This window comes from Mobula birostris, chromosome 17 (genome assembly GCF_030028105.1).
Source record: "Mobula birostris isolate sMobBir1 chromosome 17, sMobBir1.hap1, whole genome shotgun sequence".
NCBI classification, from domain to species: domain Eukaryota; kingdom Metazoa; phylum Chordata; class Chondrichthyes; order Myliobatiformes; family Myliobatidae; genus Mobula; species Mobula birostris.
In genome coordinates, this window is record NC_092386.1 from 24,696,957 (window position 1) to 24,717,310 (window position 20,354).

Consider the following 20,354-nt stretch of genomic DNA (forward strand, 5'->3'; position numbering starts at 1 on the left):
ACTTCGATGAATATTTTTAATAGACCGTAGAAGAGATTGAGGGAGTACTCGGACGTGATTTCTACCCAACTCTTGCTGAAGAGAGATCTCGATGGGAAAAGGAATTAGCAACTCTTCGGGAAGAAAATGAAAGCCTCACTGCTATGTTGTGTGGCAAGGAGGAAGACCTGAATAGAACAAGGGCCACCATGAATGCTATTCGTGAAGAAAGAGATCGGTTGCGTCGGAGGGCAAGTACACATTCTATTTAAAATTCTGTTTTAGGGTACGAGCTGTCTTGTGCTCTGTCTGTCTCTGTCTCATTCTCTGTCACTCTTAAAGGGAAGATGAACCATTTAAAATTTGCTGCAAGTCCCTATGAGCCTGACATTTAGACATACATTCAAATTCCACATTTTTTGTTCATGTATATTATTGTCCTCATTGCTTCTTTTCCCAAAAATAACTTTATTATTGTTTTCTCTCAATTGCATTGCACTCGTGATCTTGGGTGTCGTCAATGTGGTGTTTGTACATTGATACTTCGACCATGTTAGCTTTCCTCAAGGTGCTCAGAGTTCTTCCTACTTCCCAAGTATGTGGGGTGCTAGGTTAATTGGCCAGTGTGTAAATAATATAAGCCAGTTGTAGAATCTGGGGGATTTCATGAGAATGTGGAGAGAATAAAAATGGGATTAGTGTACATCTAGTGTAAATGATGGTGTGAATTTGGTGAGCTGAATGGCCTCTTTCTGTGCTACATTTTCAGTGACTCAATGACTACAGCTATCCAGCTGATATTAGTTGTGTGCTGTGTACAGTTTGCTGGTTAGCACTTCATTTAGAGATAGACACATGGGTAATTTCAACAGCAACAGACCTAATGTTACCCTGTAATGCTAGACTGGGATCTCAAATGCACTGATAGTGACATCACTATCCTGAGTGAGGCACTAACAGCAAGAGACAGCTCTAAGTACATGCCTCGAGATCTGAGTTAAATAATTGACAATATGCAAGAAAGAAGATGCACCTGATTACAGCAATAAGATTTTAAAACAGGGATTATCATTGAACTATCCTCCTCAACTGATTCCTGAAAGGTGAAGTGTGACCCAAACTGCTGTATGGGCTTATGATTTCCACTGTATGACAACTCCAAGAAAAATCAGAGAAGGCATCATCAGCCTCGAATACATTACTTTTTATAACATTACAAAATCCTTTGTTTTATGTCAACCAAGGGAGACTGTAGAATATCTTTCTCAAATTTGGCTGCCCTCAGAAATATGTCTCCATTCTACATCTGCTGTGCACATGTTTTGATGCTAATTAAATTGACTGATCCAGTAGAAATTTAATTCCTATACAGACCCTGGTCAAGCAAAGTCACCTCAGTTTTCTTGCTGCAATAATGCACTTTGTCTCTAACAAATTTCTTGCTGGATTACGCCTAATCAGCAGAGTCAGTGGAAACTGTTCAACCAATAGCACCCCCACTTCCAACCTCAATCATCAAGTTGCAATAGGTAGAAAACCGATGCATACATACTTATATATTTGGAGAATGAGTTTTAATTCATTGTCAAGCAACACACATAAAAGTTTCTGGTGAACGCAGCAGGCCAGGCAGCATCTCTCGGAAGGGGTACAGTCGACGTTTCGAGCGGAGACCCTTCGTCGTTCCTGACGAAGGGCCTCGGCCCGAAACGTCGACTGTACCTCTTCCTAGAGATGCTGCCTGGCCTGCTGCGTTCACCAGAAACTTTTATGTGTGTTGCTTGAAATTCCAGCATCTGCAGATTTCTTTGTGTTTGTGTTTTTAATTCGTTGTCAATGCTTTCAGTGTAATGTAAGAGAAGGGGCCACAAAGAAACGTTTGCAAAACAAATGCTGTCTACCAAATTTGCTGCTGGTCTTAGACAGTAAGATATTTCTGAGCGAGTGTGGAGAATGAATGGCAGGCCCTTGTCATTAAACTTCAGGCAACTACACTTTTTTTTTTATTTCTCTTCAATTCACATACCCATTTTTTCTTTTGCCTTGTTAGAGAATCTGTAATATGGACTTAACAGGAAAGCTGTTGGCTCAGGTTTCTTATTTTTGATCATTTCAATTTTTACTTTCAAGATTTTCCTGCTCTTCTGAGGATCGTTCTCCCTTTTTGTACTTTTTGGACTTCCTTGGAATATTTTTAACAGAGCTCCCAAGACTGAGTTTCATCCTTTTTAATGCTTTATCAGTTTCTGAAGGCTCCTCACTGAAGCTTCCAAAATTCTAGTTCTGGACAGGATGGATGCAAAGAAGGTATTTATACTGGATGAGACTAGCTGAAATTTCTTCACCCACCACATGGGAAATCTTTGAATTATTTTTCATCCTTCTGGACTGTAGCAGTTCAGGCATTGAATACGTTCAAAGCAGTGATCAATAGATTTTAGGTAATGAATAAAAGGAGGTGAGGAATTTGTAGGAAGTCTTACTGAGGTGGAAGAGTAGCTGTGATTTTGAGTGGCAGAGCAGGCTCTTTTTCCTCTTAAGTGATCCTTCTCCTATTTCTTGTGTTCCTATCCGATGCTGTTGCTTAATTTTATTGTTGATGTTCAATTCTTTTGAATAAATAGTAAATCCTTTGTGATATTATAGTACTTTGTTGTCTTCGTAACCTATTTCATATATTTCTTGCACTGTTTGACTCATACTTACTGTCTTCTCATTTTGTAAGCACTCATGGCCATACACCCTCCCAGAATTAATCCTTATACTTGCACATCTACCTAATAGTTAAACTATGATATTGCTTCAATTAAGAAACTTTGAGGATTGAAACCTAGTTTCCCCCTCTGAATATTTAAACCGCTAATCAGGATAAAGCAAATTTGAGATTTGAGGCTGGATATTGTTCAGCAAAGGATTATTAACTATTAGTGGGACCTCTGTTTAACAGCGGAATACTACCAATAAGTAATCTTGACTCTTAAGTTTGTGCAATTCTTTGCGTACACAGAACAAAATCAATAACACGAGATTCTGCAGCTGCTGGAAATCCAGAGCAGCACGCATAAAATGCTGCATGAACTCAGCAAAACTGGAGACTTGATGAAAATGAATAAACAGTTGACGTTTCAGCTAAGACCCTTGTTCAGGACTAAAATCAATACATTCTTGTGTAAACTGCAAATTTAGGTTGGGCACTTGGTCAGAAAATATGAGTGTGAGCTAGATACAGAATGCAATGTATATTGAATGCAAACTGACTCTACAAAATGGTGGCACATGGAATATTATAAGGAGGTTGTGCACTTCAGCAGAATAGAAAAGTTGAATATTTGAATTGTACGAGACCAGTAGATGGCAATGCTCTGAGAGAACTGGTTTTCTGCATTCAACAAACAAGCAGTTGCAGCATGTAATTAGGAATGGAATATTGAACTTCATTGCAATGGGAATGGAATACAAGAGTAAACAGCTCTTGCTAAAACTTTAAAAATGCAAACACGAGGAAATCTACAGATGCTGGAATTTCAAGCAACACAGAAAAGTTGCTGGTGAACGCAGCAGGCCAGGCAGCATCTCTAGGAAGAGGTACAGTTGACGTTTCGGGCTGAGACCCTTCATCAGGACACTGGTTAGCACATATCTGAAATATAGCATTCAGATTTGATGAGGGTTCTTTGCCCGAAACATTGACTTCTATAGATGCTGCTTGACCAGCTGAGATTCTCCAGCATTTTACGTGTGTTGCTCTGATTTTGCAGCATCTGCAGAACCTGTTGTGTTTAGCATTCAGATTTGACCTCTTTCAGAACAGATATACTTGGCATTGGAGGTAGTATGGGGAAGATTCGGTAGATTAATTTCTCGGATAAAAGGATTGTCTTATGAAGAGTACATTAGGTCTATACACTTAAGGATTTTAGATGAATGAGACATGAAACATAAACTTTTGTGTAAGCTTGCAGTGAGAATGTTTACTTTGGTATGTGAATATAGGACAGGATATGTGATCACTCATTTAGGCTTAACGTATAATGCAATATCTTTCCTTGGAAGACAGTCTATTTCTGGAATTCTCTATTGCTGAGAGCTCTAAGTGCAACCTCTAAGAACATTCAAGACAAATTAATTATATTGAGATGTGGAATTTGTAGAGGTTAGGTTGGAAAGTATAGTTGAGGCCAGTAATCAGTCATGATCTCCAGTGGCTTGGAGGGCCATATGACTATTCTTGACACTGAGTTCCTGGGGGGGAAATCCTCAAGAAATGCATATGAGGAATTGAAATTAAGGACCACCTTGTATTGGCTCCCTTCCTGTTGACCCTGATACCTCAGAATTTAGATACAACACTTGAGTCATGTCATCTGCAGAAATTCTCTGATGATTCAGGAATAGTTGGGTATATAAAGGGAGGAAGGGAGGATAAATATAGGGCCCTGGCAGATGACTTTGTCAAATGGTGCAAACTGAGTCACCTGCAGCTGAACATCAGTAAAACAAAGGAGATGGTGGTGGACTTCAGGAAGTCTAAACCTGCTCTGCTCCCTGTTACTATTGATGGCGAGGATGTGGATGTGATGAGGACCTATAAACACTTGGGGGTGAACCTGGATGACAGACATGTGTGGAGCACCAACACAGAGGCTGTGTACAAGAAGGGCCAGAGTCGTCTCTATTTCCTGAGGAGAGTGAGATCCCTTGGAGAATGCAGGTTTCTCCTTCACATGTTCTATCAGTCTGTTGTTGCCAGTACAATCTTCTATGCGGTGGTGTGCAGGGGCAATGGCATCAACACAGGTTAAACTGATTAGAAAGGCTGGCTCTGTTATAGGAGTCAAACTGTGCACACTTGGGGCTGTGGTAGGACAAAGGACTCCATGGAAAATCCTGGTAATTCTGAACAATATTTCTCACCCTCTGCATGCCGCCTTGGCTGAACAGAGGAACACTTTTAGTCGTAGATTAAGACAACTGCACTGTTTTAAAGAGTGCTATATTCTTATCCTCATCCATTAGGCTGGATCATGAGCAACCTACAGCTGGGGAAGTGATGACCCCCCCCCCCCACCGTTAGACAGTTTGAGATAACTTATTTTTTATTCTTTCTTACTTTTCTTCCGATATTTGTATATCTGTGCTACTGTGACACTACATTTTAATTTCCTTTGGGATCAGTAAAGTATTTATCTATCTATATTGTTTATTGCTATTGTAAAATTATTAATATTGCAAACTTACGCAAGTTTTGTTTCTAATTTAGGTTAGAGAGCTCCAGACACGTTTACAGAGCTTGCAAGCATCTGGCCCAGCTAGTCCAAGTCGGCTGGCTGCAACCAGTCGACCAGTCAACCCCAGTACTGGTGAACTCAGCACTAGTAGTAGCAGTAATGATATCCCTATTGCGAAGGTGAGTTTTTATGGCCATGTTCTCCTCCACATTATGAAGCAGCTACTGTCATTTGGTTGCTCTGCACAAACTTTGAAGTAACCTTTGAGGATTTTTTTTTTTTTTTTTTGAAGCTCAAAGTCTTGGAGTAGCCATGGCGGACATGGAGAAAGGCAATGTTGTTGACTTGTTGACCATTATGTAGAATTAAAGAATGAAATGTTTATCAATGACTGATTTTGTAATATGCTGAGTTTTTACATTGTGTGAAGGGCAACTACTAATTCTGACAGTCCTTCCCTAATTGATAGGTTGCTGAACGAGTAAAGTTGTCTAAGACTAGGTCTGAATCTTCATCTTCAGATCGACCAGTTCTGGGATCAGAGATCAGTAGTATTGGAGTAAGTATTTACAACCTGAGAAATGATGGTTCATCTAAAATGAACTGATCACTTACTAATTTTCCATTTTACCTTTTAACCACCATCACCAATAAGATACCAACTAACTGCCTATCTTTCTGTCTACCAGGCAACAAAATAAAATCAACTTTTTACTTTCCACTGTTCATGATTGCCATGATTTGTAGTTATGCACTGGTTGAAGGTGCAGATTTGCATTTGCTAACTTCAAGATGAAATGAAGACCAGAAATTTGAGTAACATCTTATGAATCTTTAATATAGGCTCTCCCCAGGTTACAAGTGCCTATACGAGCTCTCATAATATTAAATTCAGTCTCTCTCCCTCTCTTCCCTTCCACAACTTTTAGTTATCATTCCTATTGACCTTGTGTACTTTTGCTCCCGATCATTTAAATATGCTGGAGGTATGGGTACCATGTAGAGTGATTATTTTTGTGTACTTTCTAACTATGGACATCTTTCAAAAAAAATTAAACCCATTTGTTATTTGGCGACAGCCTGTATTAAATGTTTAAATTCCAAGCACAATGAATGTAGTCAAAACTAGTAAGTCAGTGTAATATCAGAAGTGTGGAAAAAAAAGAGTTTAGAATAGATATCTTGGAATGCGAAGGAAATGTGTAGGAGGATTATGAAATGGTGATTATGAATTAAAATCTTCCTAAAATTGTTGTCATAATTTTGCTATGATAAGATCATAATTCATGGAGAAATAGAAGCAGTGTAGTGGGATCACTTCCCTCTAGAATTCGTGTAAGAAAATCAAAATTTAGGGTTAAGTTATGTGGGCCTAAATGCACAGCAATTTAGACTGGTTGATTGCATACCCAATTTGCAATTTTATCTCTGAGCTGGACTCTGTCAAAGTAAATATATACTGTAGTTTTGATTCCTCTTATTTTCTCCTATTTCCTCCTGAAGGTGCTGACCATTGTTTCACAAGCAAAATATATGAATAAATGTTATATCTCATGATAGTGTAATGCTATTACAGCACCAGCAACCTGGGTTCAATTCCCACCACTGTCTGTAAGGAGTTGTACATTCTCTCCATGACCACTCTGGTTTACTCCTGCATTCCAAAGATGTACGGGCTAGTAAGTTAATTGGCCATATGGTGTAACTGGGCAATGCAGGCTCATTGAGCCGGAAGGGCCTTTTACTGTGCTATATCTCTAAATTTAAAAAATTAAAATAGTTCAACATTGCAAGTCCATTGGCCATAATCCAAATGAAGGAAAATATCATGGGTAAACATAATCTGATATCTGGTGTACATTTCCATATGACACCAGAGACACATTTTAACTCAGTACCCACTCTCCACACTGAGCTGCTTTCCTCATCCTCATTCTCTTTGGGATGCTTAGGCAGTTAATGATGAGATATACTGCACAATTTGAGGTCCTATCCATGATTTATCTTCAGCCTTTAAATGCCACAAAATAAAATGGTTATTGGTAGCACAAAGTATTATCCCCAGGACAACATTGCAGGAGTTCCTCAGAGGGTGGCAGAGTGGTGCAGCTTCAGGAACCCTCTGTGTTGAGTTTGCATTTTCTCCCTCTCATTCCGTGGATGCTCTGATACCAACGGTTGCCTCTTGTGCAGGTGGGCGGCAGGAGAATTGGAAGGAGTTAATGAGCATGTGAAAGAGAATAGGTTACAGCAAAATAAGTGTGGGTATGGCTTAGACTGGATGATGCTCTTGGCCCAACTATCTTTAGCTACTTCATCAATGAACTTCCTTCCATCATAAGATGTCTCTTCCTTTTTTTCTCCACAGTCCCTAAAGGAACAAAGCAGACCATGTCAGCTTGCAAAGAAACCTAGATTATATTCAGGCATGAGCTGATAAGTAGCAATACTTGCACTGTACAAGGAATTCTCATTCAGATAAAGGAGCATCTAACCACTTAGCATTAGTGTTCAATAGTATTAAATTGTTGACTCCCTCAGATGCAACATTTTGGGGATAATGCTGACTAGAATTGTAGCTGGATTGGCCACAGTAAACTGTGTCTGTAAGTGCAGGTCAGAGGCTTGATAATCCTCAGTAATTAACTCACCTCTTCACTCCCCACAGCCTTTCCTCTAACTACAAGTCACAAGCTAACAATATGTGGGAATGTACTCCAGTTTTGTCTGCTTCCAAAACTTTGAGAAGCCTTATTACTATTCCGGAAAAGCAACCTATTAACTACAACCCCATGAACCACATTATGTTTTCATTTGCTTGACCCTGTGATGTTCATGTTCTTCGCCAGTACTGTATCTCAGCTGCAGTATACACTATCTACAAAAGTTACAACGTTTACTTCTCAAGGCTACTTCAAAAATATCTCCCAAATCGACAACACACACAAAATGCTGGAGGAACTCAGCAGACTAGGCAGCATCTATGGAAAAAAGTACATTGATATTTCGGGCCAAAACCCTTCGGCAGGACTGGAGGGAAAAAGCTGAGGAAAAGATTTGAAAGGTTGGGGGAAGGGAGAGAGAAACACCAGGCGATAGGTGAAACTTGGAGGGGAAGGGATAAAGCAAAAAGCTAGGAAGTTGATTGGTGAAAGAGACAGAGGCCATGGAAGAAAGTAATAAAGGGGGAGGGGAGGAGCACCAGAGGCAGGTGGTGGGCAGGCAAAGAGATAACCTGAGGGAGAGGATGGGAAATGGTGAAGTAGGGGTGGTGGGGGGGAGGCATTCCTGAACCATGATGAAAGGCAATGGTAATGGATGAATTGAAAGGTAATCATCTGCAGGTTTCTCTTGAAACTTTCACATTAACCTGACTTGTTTTTTCCTTCAGCTGCATCCTTCTTTCCACATGCTCCAGCTTATTTCTTCTTCTTCTTCTTCTGCCTTCACTTCATTCCTTTTTCATAGGTTCATTATTCTTCTTGCCATTCTGGATCTGAAAAGCTTATATCAATTTTTATTTCTTTATGTATTGCCCTGAGATTGACTAGCAAAACTACAAAGGAATATTGAGATATTGTGGACGTGTTGCCCATTGTATAAAGGTATTCACTTTCTTTTGCCTTTCGCAAAGGGGATGAAGCCAGATTGTTAACTCATTGCATCCAACTTGCTTTTACTTTTTCGACCTTTCTCCAATTCTTTCCTGTCATATTGTGGTTATCACTATTACTAGATATTCCATTAGAAGGCAGAATGTTGTGAGCAATTTTTTTGCCAGTCTGTTAAACTATCCTTTAATCAGAGTGCTCTGCCTGCAACCATAAGTGGAGGTTTCATTCACTGCCACACAATGGTACACTTCACAAACACCATATAAGTTTCATTTCTTTCATTTAAACAGGTGTCCAGTAGTGTGGCAGAGCATCTAGCCCATTCTTTGCAAGACTGCTCCAATATTCAAGAAATATTTCAAACTCTCTATTCTCATGGATCAGCTATTTCTGAAAGCAAAATCCGTGAGTTTGAGGTGGAAACAGAAAGGCTGAACAGGTAAAATGTTTGTTACAGTATTAATTTTAGGGTGAACAAGGATTTAAAAATAAGAGATAAGAGTTGTGCCAATGGCTTAGCTTAATACTGTATCACTTTGCTATAGCACAAAGAGATAGCATGTACCCATTCCAAATGCAGCTTCATATATGAAGCCCTGATAATTATTTGGGTAGAACTTTTTCTTTTCTCCTAAACAAAGAGAGGAAGGATGACTACCTTTAACAATTTTTGATGGCAAACTGAGACAAGTTTTGTACTTAATTACGTGAGAGTCTGTGGTCGATGGAAACTGGAGGAAGAAGCAAATTGTTGGAGGAACTCAGTAAGTCAAACAGCATCAATAGAAGCAAAGGAAAAGTGAATACTTTGGGTCGAAACCTTGTGTCAGATCGGAAAGCATAGAGGTAGACAATAGGTTGAACAAGGTGAGGAAGGAGATCTTGGGCAGATGGAGAGAGCAGAGGGTGCGTAGAAACAGAGTTTGGAAGACAATGGAGGTAAGTGCCTGTAGATACTGGAATCTGATAAGTTAGGATGATTATAAGTGAAATCAGATAAAGGAGGGATGGTGGGGGTGAAGGAATGCATTGGGTGAGGGATTAGGCATAGGAAATGTAGGTACCTGGATTTGAAAATTTAATGTTCATAACACTGGGTGTACGTTACTGGGGCAGAATTTGTATCATTGGGTTGTAGCCTAGAATAGATTGGGTAGTCTGCAATCTTGATGGTATATTTAAATAGATACATAAAATGTTATGGGCAGAGATAGAAAATAATTTTAAAAAATTGTTGGGATACTGCTTCTCTACATATAATCTGGAAGACTAGAATAAAAATGTTAGAAATTTTGTAATGTTTATACACAGCCTTCATACAAAGTACTAAGATTTGTTCTTGGCATCTCACAGGAAAAACATACTGGCCTTGTAGAGAAAGCAGTCTAAATCTACCAGAACAATATTGGGACTCCATGGTGAAACAAGGAGAGTTCACCAAAGCTGTGACAATTTTTCCTGAAACTTACAAAACTGGGCGACAAATTGAGTTAAGCCTTTCAGGAATGAAGTTCGCACTTCTGTATGTAAAAGTGGTAGGAATTTGGAAACCATTTCCACAAAAGGAATTTGATGCTTAATCATTTATTAAATCTATCCATCTTAAGTTTAAAAATTTGTCAACTATGATATTAAAAGATATATAGTGTAAAAGTAGGTGTATTGAGATATGAGGTCCTCTATTGGTCAGGGTCAACCATGGATATTTCATCCTACACAAGCCATTATGCGATAACCAAGCCAATGTGCAAACCAGGGGAGTAGGGTCTGGAGAACAAGCTATTGGCCATGCAGCAAGCTCCCCCTTTTCATACAGCTGATAAATCCAAAGGAACTGGAGAAATCAGTACAGTTTGACACCAGTGACGTTGCAAGAGTTGCCAGTCAACGTTGAATTCAACTTAGGAAAGCCTTAGAGACTCCAGCTCCAGATATTTCCTTAAGGTTTACTCTTGAAGCCTTCCTCGTGAATGGGTATAACCATAATGCATCAGGGGTTTGAGGTCAGAGCTTTCTTTCTCCTAGATGAGCTGCCAACCACAGCTGACGAACCCCATCTGCCTGAAACGACTGGTTTTAAGGCATCAGTAACCCACCTTTGCCCTTTCTCCCATCAGTAAAAACTGTACCACAAGGCTCAGTAGCTAAGCCACACGTGAAGGTCAGGAGCTGGACTTGGTTGTCAGAGGCTATTTGAGAGGCATGCCATTGGGAGCATTTAATAGGTAGTGGGAGCTTATCCCCACTACCTCCCCCAGTCGTGACAACTTTAAGGAATCAAGCTGTATTGAGATAATTTGGCAGAAAATGGCAATCTCAATAAATAGGTAAACAGATTTGAATGATAAACCACCTACTGCTGTTCCAATGATAGATTGGGGAGAAAGATTATCAATTATCATTTAAATTAGTGGTGAATGCTCTTTTGTGCCTGGTGAGCCATTTAAAGTTTAACAAAAACCAAATCTGATGATTGGTTTTGTCAGAAAATATAGAGAGAAACTGCTTCTTCTGGTTGGTTTGTAAGCAGAGGTCTTTGGTTTTATATAATGGTCAGAGTGTAAAGGTAAAATAAAAATACCATTATCCACAAATGATGCACTAGGTTCCATAGGAAATTTTTAAAAGACACTTAAACATGTATGACAAGAGCATATGCAGGGCTGCAGGGTAATATTTTAGGTAGAGCTGTTTGGGTATTTCATTCAAATATCTTGTATGGGGAAAACTGATTGAACAGCATGTTCAATAATTTTAAGATTTTATATTCATGCTTTTATCCTTACCCTTTGTTATTAGGTAGGAAAATAAGCTGTTAGGAGAGAAAGAGGTGATAAAGGGACATAGATAAGATAAATTAGTGGGCAAAGATCTACCAGAGAACCAGTGGGATAATGTGAGATCACTCATTTTGGCAGGAAAAATAAAATAAAACGTATATTAGAAATGGTGAGAGACAGTAGATTGCTAGAAGTTCTGTAGAGTGATTTCCAGAAGGCTTATACGTAGATACAACAAGTAACTCTTAAGTTAACAAGGTTTTTGTTTATTGCAGGGTGAACTGGATAGAAAAAAATGGCAATGCTCCAATTATGTAGGACATTTGCACATTGACATCTAGAGTATTGTATACATTTTGAAAGCAATTCTTTGAAAGGTTGAGTGAACTTGGCTTTTTTTCCTTGGAGCTATGGAGGATGAGAGGTGACCTGATAGAGGTGTACAAGATGATGAAAGGCATTGATCGTGTGGATAGCCAGAGGCTTTTCTCCCCCAGGGCTGAAATGGCTAACACAAGGGGGCATAGTTTTAAGGTGCTTGGAAGTAGGTACAGAGGGGATGTCAGAGTTAAGTTTTTCACACAGAGTGGTGGGTGTATGAAATGTGCTGCCGGTGATGGTGGTGGAGGCAAATACAATAGGGTCTTCTAAGAGGCTCTTAGATTGGTACATGGAGCTTGGAAAAATAGAGGGCTATGCAGTAGAGAAACTCTAGGCAGTTTCTAGAATAGGTTACATGGTTGGCACAACATTGTGTGCTGAAGGGCCTGTAATGTGCTGTAGATGTTTATGTTCTGTGTTTAATTCGGAGGAGGCTTACTAAGGTCACAGCTGAAACTGGCAGCTTGCCTTGTGCTGAAAATTTGAACAGGCTAACCTTCTAGCTACTGGAATTTAGAAAAACCAGAACTATCTTGATTGAAACACACAAACCTTGAGAGTTTTGACAGGGTGGAAGGAGTTGAGGATGATTTCTCTTGTAGAAGAATTCAGAGCCTGCAGTCGCTGTTTAAACGCAAGACGTTACCCATTTCTGACAGTCAATGTGATATTTTATTGAGGGACATGATCTTTGCAAACCTCTTCCTCAAAGTGAGATGTAAATAAAACTTCTTGATTTTTATGGTTCAATCTGGCAGTTTGATAAGTTTGATGTATTACCAGAGATAGATGGAAATGTGCAGTTGAGATTATAATCTGATCAGCCGTGATTTTATAAAATAACACAACAGGGTAAGAGGTATGTGGTCTATTCTTATTCCAAATTTGTGTTAATTGTATGTTGTGATATTTGGAACAATGACCCTATTTCTGTTATCCTTTTAATAGTTTAAATTAAACATTAATTGATACAGTTCATTATGTTTTATCTTTCAGTCGTATTGAACATTTAAAATCACAAAATGACCTTTTAACCATTACTTTGGAAGAATGCAAGAGCAATGCTGAAAGAATGAGTATGCTGGTTGGTAAATATGAATCCAATAGTACAGCATTAAGACTTGCACTCCAATACAGGTAAATGTAACAATTACAAATTGGGTTTTTGATGCTCCTAGCTGTAAAAATATTTTACCCAATTCTTTTTTCTAATTCTTTAAAAGCTATTGTGACTTCCCTTTCTGGATGTTTGTACTGCACATCATGAGATAATATAAATAACCAGAAAGACACTCACCCATTACATAAGTTCATAGAGCCACTCCTAATCGACCCAGAAAATAGAAATTCTTTCAGCTTTATAATTATGAGACTCCAATCAATCACTTTAAAATAGAAAGCTACTATAATTAAAATAGATCAGTCAAGAAATCATAATGCAAACACAAGAGTGCTACAAGGGTATACAAGTGGGATATCAAGACCATCCTCTTCTCTTTCCCACAACCCATCCCTTTTCACCCCAAATTTTGGTTGCGTCTGAGGCTCAAAGTCTTGGGTGGAACCTAACTGCATTACACACTATCAAATTCTGAAGTCTGCCTCTGAATCAACAATTTGAAATCTGGGCATGAAGACTGGTGCACATATAGCTGTACTGTGGTTGGCTGGAATTATGTAGATGAAGCCATCTCTATTTTGGGCCTCCTACACAATGGTGGTGAGAGGAGCAGTAATTGCAAATTCTAGCCAGAGACATTCACAGTCTGGCTAAGTCAACTCTCAAGTGATCTCAATCGAAGAGAAATCCCAGCATCAAATAATGTTTGGATTCTCCTGTGTAAGTTTGGAGAATCTGTTTAAAATAGAGAGGCAGATGTTTATTGCTAGAGCTTTGTCTGTACATAGGTTTTTAAAAAAAAACTAAGCAGGTGGCTCAAAATTTAGAATCAGAATCAGGTTTCTTATCATCGGCATGTGTCGTGAAATTTGTTAATGTAGCAGCAGCAGTTCAATGCGATACATAATATAGAAGAGGGGGGGAAATAATAAATATATCAATTACAGTATACATATATTGAATAGATTAAAATTGTTCAAAAAACAGAAATAATATATATTTAAAAAGTGAGGTAGTGTTCATGGGTTCAATATCTGTTTAGGAACCAGATGACAGAGGGGAAGAAGCTGTTCCAGAATTGCTGAGTGTATGCCTTTAGCTTCTGTACTTCCTACCTGATGGTAACAGTGAGAAAAGGGCATGTCCTGGGAGCTGGAGGTCCTTAATAATAGATGCTGCCTTTCTGAGACACCACTCCCTGAAGATGTCCTGGGTACTTTGTAGGCTAGTACCCAAGATGGAGCTGACTAGATTTACAACCCTCTGCAGCTTCATTCGGTCCTGTGCAGTAGCCACACCATACCAGAGAGTGAGGCAGCCTGTCAGAATGCTGTCCACAGTACGTCTATAGAAGTTTTTGAGTGTATTTGTTGACATGCCAAATCTCTTCAAGCTCCTCATGAAGTATAGGAGAAATTTAGGATTTCTGCATTCAAGTATTTACGCTAAGGAACTCCCAAATTTCCTGTCACTTACTATACAAGGGAAATAGAATTAGTTGTGTTGGAAAACTGGCATTTCCTTGCAAAATTAAGCTCATTGTAACAATTACCAATGGAAGTTGAAAGCTATAAAATATGTACTATATATATATTTGTTCAAGCAGTAAGGCTGATCACACCTCCACCCACCATCCCCCCCCCCCCCCATGCTCCCAGTCACCTTATGTGCCTAGCACCACTTTATGGACATAAAATTTTTTATATAGAGCTATCCTGTGTTTATATTTATTATTATTATTATTGCATCTTTATCTCATTTTTTGTGCTGCGTCAGATCAGAAGTAACAATTATTTCATACTACTTTACATGTGTACTGGAAATTATATTAAATAATCTTGAATCTTGTGTCATACTGTTTTTTGAACATATAATATTAGCATAACTTCATGTTATTAAATATAGTTACTTATTTTCACCTAATTTGCTTGTATTCTAAGTGAACAGTGCATAGAAGCATATGAATTACTATTGGCACTAGCAGAGAGTGAACAAGGACTCATTTTGGGCCAATTCAGGGCTGCAGGTGTTGGATCAGTTGGTGAGTACAAAAGTACAGGTTTCCCCCGCCATCCAAAGGTAGAGTGTTCCTATGAAACGGTTTGTAAACTGAAATGTCGTAAAGTGAAGAAGCAATTACCATTTATTTATATGGGAAAATTTTGTGAGCATTCGCAGACCCAGAAATAACCTACCAAATCATGCCAAATAACACATAAAACCTAAAATAACAGTAACATATAGTAAAACCAGGAATGATATGATAAATAGGTAGCCTATAGTCATAGTCATACTTTATTGATCCCGGGGGAAATTGGTTTTTGCTACAATTGCACCATAAATAATTAAATAGTAATAAAACCATAAATAATTAAATAGTAATATCTAAATTATGCCAGGAAATAAGTCCAGGACCAGCCTGTTGGCTCAGGGTGTCTGACCCTCCAAGGGAGGAGTTGTAAAGTTTGATGGCCACAGGCAGGAATGACTTTCTATGACGCTCTGTGTTGCATCTCGGTGGAATGAGTCTCTGGCTGAATGTACTCCTGTGCCCAATCAGTACATTATGGGAGACATTGTCCAAGAAGGCATGCAACTTGGACAGTGTCCTCTTTTCAGACACCACTGTCAGAGAGTCCAGTTCCATCTCCACAACTTCACTGGCCTTACGAATGAGTTTGTTGATTCTGTTGGTGTCTGCTACCCTCAGCCTGCTGCCCCAGCACACAACAGCAAACATGATCGCACTGGCCACCACAGACTCGTAGAACATTCTCAGCATCGTCCGGCAGATGTTAAAGGACCTCAGTCTCCTCAGGAAATAGAGACGGCTCTGACCCTTCTTGTACGCAGCCTCAGTGTTCTTTGACCAGTCCAGTTTATTGTCAATTTGTATCCCCAGGTATTTGTAATCCTATATAAAGTAGAAATACTTTTCCACAATCATTACTGCACTGTTCTCCGTAGCGAAAATCTCACTAGCGCTGTTTAGGCTGTTGGCAAAACACTCTCTCCAGTAACCTTTAAGCTATGAAGCTGCCAAATCGTACCAAATAACACGTAAAAATACACAGCCTATATAAAGTAGAAATAATGTATGTACAGTGTAGTATCACTTACCGGAATCGGGACAGCGCTGAGCACACTGATGATGGTGTGTTAGGCTGAGTCATCGCAGGTTGGGGTGGTGCAGTGGCCCCCACCCTCCGGGACACCAACTGATACTGGTCCGCGAAGCGTGCAGGGGTGCAGCGGTAGCTGGGAGGCACACAGCACGTCTTTAAGAAAAAAGCCGAAATAAACATGCTAATTAATTAGGTGCCGCCCGTCACGTAATTGTCGGCCCAGATCAGTGCCGATTTCTGATTGTGTCGTTACACCTATAATGTATTGATTATCATTGCTTTCTTGTCACATTTTGTTATGTCCCTGTGTTGTGTGTGCTCAGCAACAACTTATCCTTGAATTTGGATGTGGCCAAATCCAGTTAACTTTGCAAAGTCAAATTGAACAGCCTCACTTAGTTGTACAAATAGAACTAAACCTTACTCAGTTAGCTTCACTGACTCACCATAAATGGTATCTAAGTGGTGTACAAATGAGGGAGCAGCCTGGACATCTTCACATTCACCTTGGGTAAAATGAAGTCTTCAGTATCAGGTCAAGCATAAGTAAGGAAACCGTCTGATTTTAAAAACATCAGCTGTTCTCCCTCAGCTGAAAAAGCAATGAAAATAGGAAAAACACAGAATGTATTTGGTGAGGCAACACTTGATTGAATGTGGCATTGAGATATCCTGTGATGAAACTGAGGCTGATGTGTATCAAGGGGAAAACATCACGGTTTGAAGTCACGTTTAAAGGAAGATAGTTGTGGTAGTAGTTGGAGATCAAAGGTCCCAGACACATGATATAACTTCCTGTTTTCAGCTATTCCTTCACAGATTAAAGTTCCAAGTAAACTTATTATCAAAGTACATATATATGACCTTATACAACTCTGAGATTCATTTTCTTGCGGGCATACACAGTAAATCCAGAATCACAATAGAATCTGGACTGCACCAAACAAGACGGACAAACAGTCAGTGTGCAAACAGCTATGCAGATACAAAAAGAAAATAATAATAATAACAACAAATAAATAACCAATAGAAATTGAGAACATGAGATGTAGACTCCTTGAAGGTAAATCCAGAGGCTGCAGGAGCAGTTCAGTGATGGGGCAAGTGAAGTTGTCTTTTCTGGTTCAAAAGCCTGATGGTTGAGGGGTAATAGCTGTTCCTGAACCTGGTGATATGGATCCTGAGGCTCCTTATGGCAGCAGCAAGAAGAGAGCATGCGTGGATGGTGGGGGCCTTTGATTATGGATGCTGCTTTCCTGTAATGCTCAGTGGTAGGGAGGGCTTTACTCATGATAGACTGCGATGTATCCAATAATATTTGTAGGAATTTATGCTGAAGGGCATTGGTGTTTCCATACCAGGAATTCAACCGTGATTTGTGATTCAACTAGTCAATATACTCTCCCCTGCACATCTTTAGAAGTTTGTCAAAGTTTTAGATGTCATGCCAAATCTTCGCAAACTCTGAAGGAATAGAGGCACTGCTGTGCTTTTTTCGTAATAGCATTTATGTCAAAGGTCACAAGTTGAAATTTTTACTGATGATTGCTCAATATTCAATTCCCTTTGCAACTTGGCAAGTGAAGCACTCCATGCCAGCAATTAACTGGGAAATGGTCTTTTAAATGCTGGCCTAAGCAGCAATGTCTTAAAATGTGAATCACTAAATGATGCTTGAGGTATATGGTAGTTGATGAAAGAGAAGAAAGATGAGATGGAGAGTGGCTTTTACCATTAAATGAACTAAATTTCCCTCAACTAATACCTTCAGCAAAAATATTGCTCAAGTACAAAATAGAATTCACCATTTGCACAATTTTGCAGAAATAGTTACTGGATTAATGTATCCCAAGATCCAAAATGCTTTTGACACTTGGGATCAGTTGGAGCACAGACCAGTTAAGAAAAAATGTTTTTTTTTGTGCATTACTGCTTCTCAAGCATTATAACAATGCTACCAGGTTGGCTTCTGTTCATTAACTGGCCAACTTGAATTTTAACATATTTAGTTAGAGGTGTGTTTGTGCATTCAGTAGATTAATCAACAAATGTATTTACTGGAGGCAGTATGATAGTAAAATGTTCCATGACTGTTCATCGTGTTGTGCTTGAAGAATATTTGACAGCTGGGAACATTAGGATTCTGTGGGTAGTTTGCTAAAACACAAGTAAGTTTAAGGAATGCCCCAAAGAGAGACAGTGAATTACTGAAACAGATAAACTTAGGGAGAGAATTCTGGGTCTTGAGACATTTACAGCTGGAAGCCAGATGATCAATGGCAAAGCAATTAAAATTTTTCAAGTGTAAGAGTGTTTGGCAGGAAGACATTAGAAGAGAAATACTTAAAGGTAACAGTAAGAGCTTTAGGAGCTGATGAGAAAAAGACCAGTGTTGGAGCTGGGCGATGTTTTAAATGGAAATTATTGGTCTAAAAATGATGATCTCCATCTGGTTCAAAATTCAAAGTGGGGTCAAATATGACATCAACAATGCAAAGGTTTTGCATTGTTCCAAACAGTTGCTATTGATGAAGGTGGGCATGGAGGCAAGGAAAATAATAGTTTCAGTATTCTCCGCTTTTAATCCAAGATTTTACTTTGGATCTTGATCTTAATTGTGTGGAACTTGGATACTTTCTCCATAATGTCATTAAAAATGTAAACGTTATGTTATCACAGGCGATCAAAAAGGTGAAGAAAACAAAACAATGATGTTAAAGAGAGCACATGACTGCAGGAAAACAGCAGAAAATGCTGCAAAAGCACTACTTATGAAACTTGATGGTAGCTGCGGTGGAGCATGCACTGTTACAGGATGTAACATACAGCCCTGGGAAAGTCTGTCGTCTCACAGTCACACAAGGTGAATAGTTCAGTTTTATAACTTTGCTTTGGTTGCATATGGACTCTTATTAATTAAAATTTGTAATTCCCCCAAAGATACATTCATTAATTTTTGTGTTACAAGAGATCGATAAAATAATTTCTGTGGACCACAATTGCCTGAATGCCCTGTAATAAATACAGTCCATGGCAATATCTGGATTTCACAATGAGTACAATGATCAAGCGGGTAGCATTTATTTCGTAATTACATAAGAAAATAAACACAATTTCTTATCTCTGCAAACACGAGGAAATCTTCAGATGCTGGAAATTCAAGCAACACACACAAAATGCTGGTGAACGCAGCAGGCCAGGCAGCATCTATAGGAAGCGGTACAGTCGACATTTCAGGCCCAGACCCTTCGTCAGGACTAACTGAAAGAAGAGATAGTAAGAGATTTGGGAGGGGGAGGGGGAGGGGGAGATCTGAAATGCTAGGAGAAGACAGGAGGGGGAGGGATGGAGCTAAGTAAAAAAAAAAAATTTAGCAATAAAGAGATCCAGAACTTTCAAATCTCTTAGTATCTCTTCTTTCAGTTAGTCCTGATGAAGGGTCTCGGCCCGAAATGTCGACTGTACCTCTTCCTATAGATGCTGCCTGGCCTGCCGCGTTCCACCAGCATTTTGTGTGTGTTTCTTATCTCTGCACTGCTTTGTTAAATTCAAAATTTGGGTAAATGCTATTTGATTCCAATAACCCTGGATAAGATTTGCTTGGCCTTACTGAAAATTTGAACACTTATATGTGAAAGACAAGAAGTTATGATAATGCAAACATGAGCAGCACACACAAAAGTTGCTGGTGAACGCAGCAGGCCAGGCAGCATCTGTAGGAAGAGGTACAGTTGACGTTTCGGGCGGAGGCCCTTTATATCCCTCCTAAATAAACATGCCTCAGAAGTAGAAAATATTGCTGGAATTGTGAAAAGAATTAACATGTTAGGAGGTATAACTACATTTTTATTGTACACAAAATACAATTTAACAGGGATAAAGTTTGCTCCATTGTGCAATAATGTTTGCTCTTGGAATTTAATATTTGGTAAATTGGTTTATTGTCATACATATTGAGACAGAGTGGAAAAACTTTTTGCATGCCATCCATGCAAATCGTTTCATTTCAGTGAGGTTAGTACAAAAGAAAACAATAACAGAATACAGAATGAAGTGTTACAGTTAAGAGAAAGTGCAGTTCGGCAGAAATAAGGTGAAAGGCCATGACAAGGTAGACTGTGAAGTTA

At 39.1% G+C, this 20,354-nt stretch overlaps 1 protein-coding gene and 1 long non-coding RNA gene across 4 annotated transcripts in view; one reads left to right on the forward strand and one right to left on the reverse strand.

Moving 5' to 3' along the window:
• LOC140211564 (uncharacterized) overlaps window positions 1-16,913 on the reverse strand; it is a 41,515-nt gene extending 24,602 nt beyond the window's left edge. The window contains exons 1-2 of the long non-coding RNA XR_011889510.1: window positions 16,674-16,913; window positions 16,223-16,380 (exon numbers count right to left, since the gene is read on the reverse strand). This is a non-coding gene — a long non-coding RNA (uncharacterized lncRNA). The remainder of the gene's footprint in view (window positions 1-16,222; window positions 16,381-16,673) is intronic.
• Window positions 1-20,354, forward strand: part of mcc (MCC regulator of WNT signaling pathway) — a 133,401-nt gene that overhangs the window by 96,366 nt on the left and 16,681 nt on the right. For all 3 annotated transcript variants that reach the window (XM_072281397.1, XM_072281398.1, XM_072281399.1), the window contains 7 exons: window positions 24-230; window positions 5,240-5,386; window positions 5,677-5,766; window positions 9,112-9,260; window positions 12,979-13,119; window positions 15,043-15,143; window positions 18,907-19,090. In XM_072281397.1, coding sequence (XP_072137498.1) covers window positions 24-230; window positions 5,240-5,386; window positions 5,677-5,766; window positions 9,112-9,260; window positions 12,979-13,119; window positions 15,043-15,143; window positions 18,907-19,090 — 1,019 coding nt within the window. The remainder of the gene's footprint in view (window positions 1-23; window positions 231-5,239; window positions 5,387-5,676; window positions 5,767-9,111; window positions 9,261-12,978; window positions 13,120-15,042; window positions 15,144-18,906; window positions 19,091-20,354) is intronic.